The sequence below is a fragment of the Spermophilus citellus genome, assembly GCF_964194105.1.
Source record: "Spermophilus citellus genome assembly, chromosome: 12".
Classification (NCBI taxonomy): Eukaryota; Metazoa; Chordata; class Mammalia; order Rodentia; family Sciuridae; genus Spermophilus; species Spermophilus citellus.
Window position 1 is genome coordinate 16,107,799 of NC_138198.1, and position 13,603 is coordinate 16,121,401.

General features: G+C 42.5%; 1 protein-coding gene across 1 annotated transcript in view; it reads right to left on the reverse strand.

The window, feature by feature from the left end:
• Window positions 1–388: 388 nt before the first annotated feature.
• The window catches only part of AFG3L2 (AFG3 like matrix AAA peptidase subunit 2), a 44,066-nt gene continuing 30,851 nt past the window's right edge, over window positions 389–13,603 (reverse strand). The window contains exons 11-17 of the mRNA XM_081262913.1: window positions 13,196–13,303; window positions 12,977–13,102; window positions 10,798–10,908; window positions 9,400–9,515; window positions 6,568–6,768; window positions 4,589–4,783; window positions 389–1,153 (exon numbers count right to left, since the gene is read on the reverse strand). Of these exons, the coding sequence (XP_081119039.1) occupies window positions 911–1,153; window positions 4,589–4,783; window positions 6,568–6,768; window positions 9,400–9,515; window positions 10,798–10,908; window positions 12,977–13,102; window positions 13,196–13,303 (1,100 nt within the window). The 3' untranslated portion in view covers window positions 389–910. The remainder of the gene's footprint in view (window positions 1,154–4,588; window positions 4,784–6,567; window positions 6,769–9,399; window positions 9,516–10,797; window positions 10,909–12,976; window positions 13,103–13,195; window positions 13,304–13,603) is intronic.

Here is a 13,603-nt window from a genome sequence, read left to right on the forward strand (position 1 = left end):
AAGCTTTCTGATAGCAAGTAGCAATTATTAAACAGACCACTCCTGAGGCATCCTGGGGGGGTCCAGATCCACTGTCACCTTTTTGAAAACAAGGCGTGGTTAGGGACAGACGACCAGCCACACCAACTTCTAGACTGAGATGTGTGACCCCCACCTGTTCATGATGACCCCGACCAACAGGGCTTATCATTCATCCTCTCAAAGACCAACTTTGGGAACCAACATGTATCATCCTGGGACACAAATCCAGACCTCTGTGGGAACTGACGAGGACAGTGAGACATTGTGAAGAATCACCCTCTAAAACATAAGTACATTTGATTTCTTGTCATGTTTTCTAAAAGTAACCAAAACATAAACAGTGATCTTTGTGCATTCAGGAAAAAAATACAGTGTTTACATTTTATTTTTGGTGTAACGAAGCCATATTTATATAATACATTCACATTTTTAAATATGTTACAGTTCTCTATAGAAAAAACATTCTGTTAAAAAGCAACAAGTGATCTCGATCAAGTTTTCAAAATATTAAGTCAAATCAAAATCTTATCAGTACTCCAATTTAATTTCACAAGTCCATCTGCAGAAAGAAACTCAAGAGAAACAGGAATGAAGAATGGGTGACGAAAAGAGAAGAATCTCCTCTTCCCTCGTTGTGGAGATCCCACAGATGCCTCCTGCCTGGCTTGCTGTTGGTGTACCAGGGACTGGCCTGGAGGCAGAGAGGCCATGGCACAGTGATCTCCCCGACCTTCTAAGGAGAGGCTGGGGTGCCCCTCCACCCACACTTCCAGTTGGGTCGGCTGCTGGCTCAGCAGCTGGCTGTATCCACTGAACAGTGCTGTAACTCTTCTGAAAGCCAGGGCTGGAACAATGTGCAAATCGAAACCCACAGGCCCATACACTAACACTAAAACGGTCTCCACCCTTGCATCTGGGTGGCGACTTTCTCGCTGGAGGGCTCCTCTTTCTCCTTTTCTCGCTCCTTGTTCCAGTCCTTCAGGCCCTCAGGAAGAGAAGTGTCTTCATCCAAGCTGCCAGTGCCTTCCACAAATTCTTCATATGTAGACTTTTCTGCAAATGGTCTAGGGCCCAGAAGTTCAACCATATCATTTTTATCTAATACTTCTTTTTCTAACAATAGAAGAGCAACCTGAAATATGAACAACTTCCATTAAGTACAGTTATTTAGCAAGCACTATTCAAAACTAACGTTTTTATTTATAGCTGACCTTACCCCAAGAAAGGATCTAAGATAAATGGGAAAGATGTCTTATAAATAAGGTCACATGACATTAGAGTAAGATGTGTAGAATACGTGAAATAACAGTTCCCTCCTGAGCGAGAGGGCACACATGGGCACATCTGCAGGATAAATGACTACATGCTTCTGAAGGGCTCTCTTGGTTAATTTTCGTTTCACTGGGGATTGAACTCACGGGTGTTCTGCCACTGAGCTGCATCTCCAGCCCTTTTTATTTTTTTTAAATACTTATTTTTTTAGTTTTAGCTGGACACAGTATCTTTATTTTATCTTTATGTGGTGTTGAGGATCGAACTCAGTGTCTTGCGTATGCCAGGCGAGTGCGCTACCACTTGAGCCACATCCCCAGCCCAGCCCTTTTCATTTTTGAGATAGGATCTGGCTAAGTTTTCCAAGTTGGGTTCAAACTTGCAATCTCCAAGTAGCTGAGATTACACTAGGTTTGCTTTTCAAAGCAAATAATAATATATTTTTTTTATGTGCTGTCTTGGAGGCCATTAGCTTGGGGTTGTTTCTCACGTATAACTCACACACAAGCGAACTGAAATTTCCTTAACAGCATTCTCTGTAGCTGATTTTAAATGGCGCTTCAACTAATCACAGCCAAGCAACCTGTTAGTTATATAACTTGGGACTTCCTATTACACCATACCCAAAAAAGGTAAAGGCTTAGCAGGAGCCAATCAAGCAGCTTCTCTACTCTGCTTCAGGGTTTGGCTCCAAAGCTCTCTAAATATCTTCTGCAAAATCTTCTGATTTTGAGCACTGCTGGATTTATGATTTTTTTCTTTTTTTGGCTCAAACTTCTTTTGTCCAAGTTTTCCTTTTAATGTGCTTCTACACACAAAGAAATATAATATTCTCAAAGGATATGTAGAAAGTAACAGTGGTTTTGTGGAGGGATCAGATTAGAAGAAAGGAGAGAAATGGAGTGAGCTACGAAAAAACAATCAAGAGGACTGGGAACGTAGCTCAGTGGTATGTGCTTGCCCAGCATGCATGGGGCCCAGGGTTCCATCCCCAGCATGGCAAAAAACATAACGAAAGACCCTACAAAACAAACAAAACCCAATGAAGACAACCAAGTCAGGCACAGTCATGCACACCTGCAATCTCAGCAACTCCTCTAAGGCTAAGGCAGCAGAATGGCAAGTTTGAGGCCAGCCTCAGTAACTTGGCAAGACCCTGTCTCAAATAAGAAATAAAAAGGGCTGGGGATGTGGTTCAGAGGCAGAGCACCCTTGGGCTCCATACCTAGTACCAAAACAAATAAATAAATATATAAAAAAGAAAGAAAGCAGTGCCTGGTGCACAAGATGCTGGGCAAATGCTGCCTGCCCACCCTCCTCCCCCCTGACACGGGGGCAGACATTGCCTTGCCCAACTCCTGAGGTTCGGGTTTAGAGGCACTGGCTGCAGAAGCAAGGCCCAGCCCTTTGCTCTCAGTAGACTTCTCTTGCTGGCTCAACATCTTCTTAATATATTTAATTTTCTCTGAGTAGCCAGAAAATATTTCAAAACTCTGTGGAGAACTTCAAGATCCTGGGTTCCATTAATTTTCCTTTTTATAAATCCCAGCAAACATGGAAGGGTAAGATAACTGGGTTAAATTTCTGGGACCTCTTTGAGCATCTACTGTGGGTGCGCGGAATCCTCTCTCTCTAGTCCTGTGGACATGAGTGTGTAACCCCATAGAGCCAGTGACCTACTGTGAGCCCTCTCCTTCCGCTTCTATAGCTCACCTCCTTGTTCAACAACTTCTGTCCCTCAGTGTGGACCTCCCATCCACCTCCACTTGCACCTGCACAGCGTGTTGCTCTGGTCCTGGGTGGGGAGACTGAACCCTGCTCCCACCTCTCCTCCTGCCCTTCCCTAGGCTGCTGCTAGGTAGTGCCTTGGAGCCTCTGAGGGCTTCTTCTCTTCCATTCTCTGTAAATAACAGGCCTGCCTGTACCTTTGATTTCTGCCACCATCCCCAGTGCCATCTGAAGAGCATCAGGCCCCCTTGCAGCTAGCTGCCTGAGCAGCTTGCTCTCGCCTTTCCACCTTATCGAGTTGGCAGTTTTAATCATTCCTGCTGAAAATTCTTTAGGAACTTCTAGAAAACATGGGGGCTGGGTTTGGTTAGTTTTAAGGGCACTTGTATTTCTAAAGCTGTTTTCTCCATTTTCTGCTGGCTCTGGAGGGCCTTGTGCTGTGACTGCACCACACAGGCCCAAGCCTGCCCTCCCTGGGGCCTGTTCCTCCTGCCTTCTCCTCCACTGTGACCTGATTATTCTTCAAGACACAACTCAGGCCCTGGCTTCTGCAGAGCTTCCTGGGCCACTCTGCCCATGCTGACCTCCTTTCTCAGGCCCTGCTGCTTCCTGTCTCAAGGACACTGCTCACCCTCCAAGTACACTGCACATCTGTGACAGATGGTATGATTTTTGGAATCACCTCACAAGGGACAGTCTTGTAACTGGCTTCTCTGAAGACCCCTTTATTGAACAGCATATCTTGTTTTTATTGGCTGGGAGCAGTGGTGCACACCTGTAATCCCAGCAGCTTAGGAGGCTGAGGCAGGAGGATCATGAGTTCAAAGCCTCAGCAATGGTGAGGCACTAAGTAATTCAGTGAGACCTTCTCTCTAAATAAAATACAATAGGGCTGGGGATGTGGCTCAGTGGTTGAATGACCCTGAATTCAATCCCTGGTACCAAAACAAAACAAAACAAAACAAAAACAACAACAAAAAACTCCCCCCAAAACAATGTTTTTGTTTGCATCAGTCCTTACAAGAGGCTTTTTCAGTTGTGTTTTTCTTATGAGTGTGTGGTATGTACAAAGAACAAAAAATTCTAGTTTTGGTTGTATGGATTCTGAATATTTAAGAGGTTACTGAATGCAAGAAACCCACTGAGTTCAGAAAGGGCCCTCCCTTCAGTAGGTGCCATCAGATGAGGTACAACGCTGAAAATCAAAGCATGTTCATCTGTGGAGGCCATGACCAAGACAATATAATTTTCATGTTCCATTCCCACCTGCCTAGTTGGTCTAATTCTTTCATTTCTCACTACCTATTTACTCAAGAGGTGAAAAACAAAGATAAATTCCAATTAGGCAGGTGTGCTTCTTAGGAGTACTGGTGAAGTGTCTGCCCAAGAGAGCTGGGATGGTGCAAGCCTCTGGTCCCACCATGCACCTCCTAGAGATGGCAAACCCTGAGCATCAGCATGAATGAGCCCCAGGGGGAGCCAGAGGGAGGGGCTTCTCAGGACTGGACACCAGCTGGACCTTTCACTGCAGGATAGTGTGGAGACTGCCTGTAAGACTGGTGCCTACCTTCTCCACCTCGGCTTTCTTCTCTGTGAGGAGGGCGACGGTTCTTTTATAGGCATCATTAATCAGCACCCGCACCTCATCGTCTATGAGCCTGGCGGTGGCTTCACTGTAGGGCTTCTCTAATACCATGTCGCCCTGACGTGGGAGGTCAAAGGAGATCTGCCCCACCTTTTCATTCATGCCAAACTGAACAATCTGAAAAATAACACATGACCAGTGGTGGTTACAAATCATTACTCTGTAGCCTGGCAAAACCCATGCAGTGGCTTCAAGTTGGCAAAATGGACAGGATGTTTCAAGCAGATGGTGGCAGGAAGGGTTTTGTGCTTTAAACTCACCAGGAGCACACAACTAGAAACACACAGACCACACCCACAACACAACAAGGGGACAAACAAGTGGGGCCAGATCCTAAGACCTCTGAGGCCTCTGTGTTATCACCATGTCTATGAGGGAAGTTGAAAAGCCAGAAGGAAGCCAGGTGTGGTGGTGCACACCTGTCACCCCAGCAGCTAAGGAAGCCGAGGCAGGGGTATGGCAAGTTCAAACCAGTCTCAGTAATTTAGCGAGGCTCTAAACAATTTAGGAAGACCTTGTCTCAAAATAAAAGGACTGGGGATGTAGCTCAATGGTCCAGTGCCACTGGGTTTAATCCCTGGTACCCCAAAAAACAGAAGAGAAAGAGAAGCCAGGAGGACCCGAGGAGCTGCACCCCATGTTGCTAACAGGTTCACCAGGGGAAGAGCCATGTGCCAACCTGAGAATAGGTGACAGTAGAGGGACGCTGGCATTTTCCCGTGCCACACACAAGTGTACACAGAACAAGGCTATGGGGGCAGTGTAAGGAGGCTCAGTGTGAGCTGTAGGAGTCCACCAAACTAGTCAGCACCACATGAAGCAGCTTCTGGAAGTAAGATCCAAAATGACTAGAAGAGAAAAGGCCCTAATCGAAGTGGGAGCCAGAATAGAGCTCAGCAAGCAGGAAAGCATGGTTGTACCACGGCACACATACAAGGGAGGGACTCAAAGCCACAGCCTGACCTCCCCCCACTTAGGTCAGGAAGACAGATTTCATGTAAAAACGGGCAATGGAAAAAAATCCTGAATAAAGTTACCCTGAGAAAAGAAAGAATAAGACATAGAAAGCATCTCACAGAAAATATGAGTGGGATGAAATAACCAGTCCATGACACAGAAGAACCTGTGACCTCCATTCTAAAAACAGCTGCAAGAAGTCAGAAAAATGACAGAAAACACAAAAGAACTTCATGTTAGAAAACCTCAGACAAAGTGCCAGAATGCACAAGAAGAGAAAAAAATTATCATCATTATTTTTGTAGCACTGGGGACTGAACCCAGGAGTGCTGTACCTCTGAATCACATCCCCAGCCTTTTTATTTTGATAGGGTCTCACTAAATTTCCCAGGCTGACCTCAGCTTGCAATCCTCTTGTCTCTGCCTCCTGAGTAGCTGGAATTATAGGCGTGTAGCACTGCATCCTCAAGAAAAATTTAAAAATAACTAATATAAAAAAAAAAAATAGAGAAAGTGACAGACACACAACAAAGAAAAGTCACCTCACAAATAAGAGGAGTTCTCAAAGGAAGTCATCCATATCAAATTCAAAGGCAACGAACTCTACTGTTTGAGGATGTGGGCTCCAGTGGTAAATATTTTCAAAGAAAACAGGAACTGATCCTGACGAGTCAGGGGAGGTGACTGCTAGAGTCAGTGATGAGGGATAGGCATGCAGAGACGGCAAATCCAGGAGGGGCCCTCCTGTGGGACCACAGGTTTCAAGTTAACCTTACTTTGGACCTGCGCTTTATGGGCAGTATCCTAGGACATAAGCCTTAACACTCTGGGATGAGAAAACGGGCCATTTCTGGAACAGACTTGCTGTAAAAGCTAGGCCACCAAAACTTGACCATGCTGTTTCAGAGCCATTCGTGACCATCAGCCCTGCTTCACGTACTCACTTGGGCGTAAGCACTCTGAGTGACTTTCCTCAGGTCATCCTGGGCACCAGTTGTGATTCTTCCAAAGAAGATCTCTTCAGAGACACGACCGCCTAAAGTCATGCACATCCTGTCCAAGAGCTGCTCCTTGGTGTATAGGTATTGCTCCTTGGGCAGGTACTGAGCATAGCCCAATCCTTTGCCACGGGGGATGATGGAAACCTGGTGAGAACAAATCACAAAATGCTCCTTGGTAGAGAAACCCACTACCAAGTGTCAACCCAAGCAAAGTGTGTGTCTAGTCAGACAAACTCACCAATGAAAAGCTGAAAAGCAAGTGCAACATTGAATGATTCAGCCTTGGTGAGAAAGATCGGTACCTGAACCTGGGAAAGTTCTAGAAAACTTTTCCTGACTTTCTGTGAAACTCAAATGAACCACTCAATCTTTTTTTTTGCCTCCTTTAGGTCGAGGCTGGCCTTACACATTTATTTTATTTATTTATATGTGGTGCTGAGGATCGAACCCAGGGCCTCACACTTGCTAGGCAAGTGCTCTACTGCTGAGCTCACAACCCCAGCCCAAACCACTCAAGTCGAGATGAAAGGTGCCTAGTGGGCTTGGTGACTCTTCTTGGAGACTGCGACTGCTGATCACTGCCATGGCCCTCAGAGTAGAGGGGATGGCCAGGCCAAGACACTCAGCAGCCTTTGTTTTCTTCCCTACTCTTCTTTTTGCGGTTGAATAATTCTTCTAAATTTAAAAAAACAGTTTGGTTGAGGGATGCTTTCTATACAGAAAACTGCACCTACTTTTAAGTATAAAGTTGTGAGTTTTGCTGAACATAACTTTCAACCCCAATGAAATCACAAAACATTATCCTACCCAATTCCCTTGCACTCTTCCCCAGTTGATCCTCCACACCCAGCCCCAGGCAACTGCATGTAAATGCCATCCTGTACCATGTGATTCAGTCTGGTTTCTTTCCTGTGTCTGATACTCATTCATACTGTTGTATGTGGACAGTTCACCTGTTTTCAATGCTGTGCAGCATTCCATGTGTAAACAGATCACATACCCACTGCACTCTTGGAGCACATCAGTGTTGTTTTTAATTTGCTGATACAAATAAAGCTATAATAGTCTTCATTTGGACATGTTTTAATTTCTCTTGTTTAGCTTTATGAGAAAATACCAAAATGTATGGCCACCCGTGCTTCATTCCTGTGGCAATGCAAGAGGGCTCCGCTGCTCTACACCTTACTGCCACTAGGGGACTCCTTTTCCAAATTGCACCCATTCCTGTGGTATTGCTCTGCAGTTTAATCTGCAGTTTCCTGATGAGTAAGATGCTTTTTATGTGCTTAATGCCCATTTATGAAATGCTTTCAGTGAACCATATATTCAAATCTTTTACCCACTGTTTTACAGGGTTGCTGGTTTTCTTATTGAGTTTTAAGAGTTATTTACATATTCCAGATACAAGTTCTCTGCCACATAGGTATGTATGTATATAAATATATATACATGTATAGATATATAATATAAAATACAAGTATTCATTCAATTTTCTTCATGGTGTCTTTTGAAGACAGTTTTAAATTTTAGTGAGATTCCACTTATCAACTTTTTCTTTTGTAGTTCACTCTTTTTGTGCCACAAAGATTTTTACTGTTTTCTTCTATAAGTTTTAGCTTTTTTTTTTTTTTTTGGTGAGGTTGGGGCAGGGGTAACTGTAGGGGCCAAACTGAAGGCACTATACTACCACTGAGCAGCATCCCCAGCCCATTTTAGTTTTTGAGACACTCTTGGTAAGTTGCTGAGATGGGTCTTTAACTTGGGATCTTCCTGCCTCAACCTCCCAAGTAATTGGGATTATAGGCATATGCCACATGTCTGGTTTAGTTTTAGCTTTTGTGATCTATTTCAAACGCACTTTTGCTTATGATATAAGGATCAATATTCAAGTTTCTCAGATGAACACTGAGTTACCAGAAACATCTGTTGATAAGAAAACCTTTCCTCCCTTGAATCATGTTGACACTTCTTTTGAAAATCCATTAACCAAATATGTGTGGGTCTCTCTGCCTATGTTCTATCCACTATCTCTGCACTGGTCCTCTCCCCAGAAAGCAAGTCTTCATTACTGCAGCTGTGTATAGGCTTGAAATCAGGTAGTAAACCACTTCAACTTAACTGCTTTAGCTATTACAGTATATCAGTATTTCCAAACAATTTTAGATTCAGCTTCACAATTTCCCAAAAATATTCTACTATAATTATGATGTGATGACACTAAAACCACAGAGGAACGTGAGGAGAGCTGACATAACATCCCATAAACACTCTGTTTTTATTTGGGTTGGGTTTATTACTTCAGTGTATAGGTCATACAAATATTTTCTTAACTTTATCCTTGTATATTTCGTGTTTGGGGATGTTCTTGAAAAATGCAGTTAAATTTTTATTTACTATTTTTTAATTGAATGTTTCTATTTTCATTTTTTTTCACTTTTTAATATTTTGAGATAGGATCTAGCTAAGTTGCTGATGCTGGCATCAAACTTGCAATCCTCCTGCCTCAGCTGCCCAAGTCACTGAGATTATAGGTATGCGCCACCAGACCCAGCTCTGTTCTACTTTTGGACATTTTCCAGTCCCTTTAAATAGTTTTCTGTTCAACTTTTATAGCTACAGCAGGGTTTGTGTAACCACCTCATTCAGCCACTACTAGTTTTTGCCAAATTCTTTTAAAGTGACACATCCTACATATCCTTTGTGTTAGTGAAACTCCCTCTAAGTCACTGCTCGTATGCTGAGCTGGCCAGCACTGTCCAGCACACACTGCTTCACCTTTAAGAGAGGGTCTGCATGCTCCAGATACCAGCCAGCAACCGCATGACCTGCTTCATGGTACGCCACTGTCTTCTTCTCCTCGGGCTGCAGAACCTGGGTTTTTTTCTCCAGGCCTAACAAAATAATAACAAAAAATCCTAAACAACTAATTTAGGGACAATGACATTAAAACACAGTTATAAAATGCTATGCACTCCTTTTTAAAGTAAAATGTACTTTGAAGACTTCCCATAACAATTCAAAAATTCTTAATCAAGAATTAGGGATCAAGTTTGAAGTATCCAACTATAGCAAAAATGCATTCACTATCCAGGCCCCCTACATCCTAACTCTCCCACTCTTTTAGGCCACATATCCTGTTTGGGGAAATAAACAGAAATGTAAAATAAAATTCAGTAGTTAGGTTAAAATAAAATAAAACTGGTAGAAAAGAAAGAACTCTGGAAAGATTATCATGCTTACTCTTGAGTATTCAGGATCATTAAGTCATGGGTAAATAATGATGCTTGCCACAAGAGACCAATTGGAGTCTCTTCCTAATGGAAGGGAGATGATAAAAAAAAAAAGTGCTGAGCTAGTTATAGAGCTAGAAATACCTACCCAGAGCTGGCTAGACCAATGCACCCATTATACTACCCAGAAACCCATGGGATTAAAGAGTTAGCCAACAAAGTAGAACAGAGCAGAGAAGGTAACCCCAGGGACAGAGTCTAGAAGAGCCCATGTTGGAGCCCAGGTGAACTATGGAATACAGGAAGGACCTGCAGTCTAAGCATGATTCTTCTTGGGCCTGAAGAGAGGGAGTGCTGAACCTCCCTTTGTACTCCTGTGGTGTAAAACCTTATGTTACATAGTTTTATTAATGCAAACCACTGCACTGTGGCAGAAGTAGTTCTGCTGTGCTCAAAATAATTCATCTGAGACAGTTTCTCAACTGATAACATATTAAGGAGATTAAAAGATTAAAAAAAAAAAAGTCCACAATGACACAACCCAAGACAAATGTATTCTACAGAGCTGTCAGGGTCAAAGTTATAAAGGGTGAATTCACAAGCCCTCTGTTTTCCATAACTGCTTTTCTTCTTCTTTTTGCAGGGCTTCAGGTTGAACCCTGGGCCTTGTGCATGCTGAGCAGGTGCTCTATCACTGAGCCATACCAAGCCCTGATAAATACTTCTTGCTCATCTGAATAAACAAAGTCTTTTCCCCATAATGTATCACAGGGTTTTTTGTTTTCTCCGTATGTTGTCTTATTATAAAGAATGCACAGAGCAGACCTCACACAGGCACTGGAGACACTTTCTTTGCTTCTAGTTTTGCCAAAACAGAACCTGCTGGCCTCATATTTGTTGTACCAGCCTTCTGGCCCGAGACAGACGTCTTCAGTTGCCTTACCACCAATCACTCGCTCAATTGCTTGTTCAAAGTGTTTCTCATTTATAGAATCAGAGAGGTGTCTTGCAGCGATCAAAGCAGCCTCGTTACAGACATTGGCAACATCAGCTCCTACAAAATGAGCATGGAGAACAGCTGACCCACCAACATAAACCGAGTTAACCTCTCAGTCAGCAGTGGACTGGCTAAGGGTTTTAGTTGAAAATATAGCTCAGTTTTATTCATAACTCCAAGCTATTCTAGTACTTAGTACTGGCCTGATACAATCTAGGCTCTCCAAAATGATATATACACATTAGTAGTGAATAAATAATTACAGACAATTATTATACTATAGGCCATAAAGCTACATAACAATAAACTAAGACAGTATTTAGTTTCACCATTTCTGCTGGGAAGATGACTTATGTGCCTATTAGGTAGCATAAAATGATAAAGATAAGCATCAAAACATTCACGCAAACAACTAAATGTAAACATTTTGGAAAGCATGCCAAATGTTTTTTTTTTTTTCTTTTTTCTTTTTTTTGGGTTACAGGGACTGAACCCAGGGAGCCTAACCACTGAACCACATCCCCACCCTTTTTCATTTTGATACAGGGTCTCATTCGGTTGCTTAGGGCCTTGCTAAGTTGCTGAAGCTGGCTAAGTTGCAATTCTTCTGCCTCGGCCTCCCAAGTCCCTGGGATTATAAGCATATGTCAAAATGCCCATGCCAAATGCTTTTGAGATTATTAAGTGCCTTTAAATCAATTTTTCAAATACATATATATATAGTAACATGAATGAGCTACAGCACAATATATGTGCTCAATAAATAAATATTAAGACATTACAAATTTAATTCCAAAGACAAGGAATAAGTAATTAGGATTCCTGGGATATTCAAGATGACTATCTTCTGACCATACAGTTATATTCTCATAATTCTCATACGTTACTTTTCATTTCATTTTGAGTTTGGAAGGAGGGAGAAAGAGAATGAGAAAAAAAAGAAATCTTATCTTACACTAAAGATTTCTTAGAATAAGCACATGAAAAGATACTCAATATCATTAGTCACCTGGCAAATGCAAATCAAAACCTAAATGAGATACCACTGCACACATACTAGGATGATTATAATCAAATGTGGATAAGTACTGATGAGGAAGTGGAGAAACCAGCTGGTGAGAATATAACATGGTAATATAATATAACTTTGGAAAACAGTCCAGTAGTTCCTCAAAAAGTTAAGCAGACTTCCCAATCCTAAGTACATAACCAAGAGAAATGAAAATATAAACCCACACAAACATCTTTAGATGAATGATATAAGAGCTTAGAGATGGAAACCACTTAAAAATCCATCAACTGATGAATGAACAAGCAAGATGCGGACTATCCACACAATGAAATACTATTTGGTCATAAAAAGAAATGCAATTCTGATATCTGCTATAAGCATGGATGAACCATGAAAACAGTGTGCCAAGTAAACACAAACTAGGCAACATGTCATGTAACTCTAGTCACACAAAATGTCCAGAATAAGAAATCTACAGAGACTGAAGGAGGGGTGTGGCTAGAGGAGGTAGTCCCTGGGGGTATGCCTTTAGGGATTATATTTTGTCCTTGTTGAGTAGAGCTCTCTCTCTGCTTCCTGGAGCCATGTCCCCAGCTGCTTTCCTCAGCCATGTTTATGCCATGATGTTCTGCCTTACCCTAGGCCCAGAGCAACTGAGCTGGCTGTCTAGACTGAGACCTCTGAAACTGTGAGCCCCCAGATAAACTCCTCAAATTGTTTTTGTCAAGTCTTCTGGTCACAGAAGCAACGAAGCTAATACACCACTGAATTATATAATTTAACTGATGAATATTATGGCATGTTAATTTTATCTCAGTAGAATTAAAAAAAAAAGCACTTGGGAATAATTCCTTCAATATTTGTCCATAAAAAAAAATCTGCCATCAGAGGGAAGTGGGTAAGGTACTAGATGTGAACCAGTGACCTTTCCTGAAGCTACTGATGGGTGCTGATAGGCTCACTATACTATCTCCTGTAATTCTATGTCAAAATTTCCCATAATTAAAACGTAAAAATTACTTACGAAGTCCTAAGATGAGAGCATCCAAGTGAACTGGTACATGTCAGTGACTTAAAAGCACTAGAAAGAGGACAGTGACTATTTCTACTCACCTGAAAACCCTGGAGTTAAAGAGGCCAGTTTTCTGGCCAGCTTTTCCTTCTCTAGGGTGCTATCCAGTTTCAGTGGTCGGAGATGAACTTTAAAAATAGAGGCTCTTCCTTTTATGTCTGGTGGACCTTTGGACATTATTTTTAAGGAAAAAAGTCACAGTGAGACAGTCACATCTAAACCCACAGATGGTAGCACCAACCCAGTGGACATCATCTCACCAATGAAGATCTGCCTGTCAAAGCGCCCTGGCCGCATCAGCGCTGGATCCAGGATATCTGGTCGGTTGGTGCCCGCCAAAATGACGACGTTTGTTGTTGTGTTAAAACCTGAAAAGATGATAGTGAAAATGCAATTGATTAAACAGCATGGGGCAGAGAACAAGTGCATCTGTGGAGAAGGATAAGCACCCAAGGCCCCAGCTACATCCAACATGGTTGAGTCACAAACCCGAATTGTTCTTACTATTCATGTTGTTCTTTTTTTTTTTTTTTAAGAGAGAGTGGGGGGGGGGAGAGAGAATTTTTAATATTTATTTTTTAGTTCTTGGCGGACACAGCATCTTTGTTGGTATGTGGTGCTGAGGATTGAACCCGGGTCGCACACACGCGAGGCGAGCGCGCTACCGC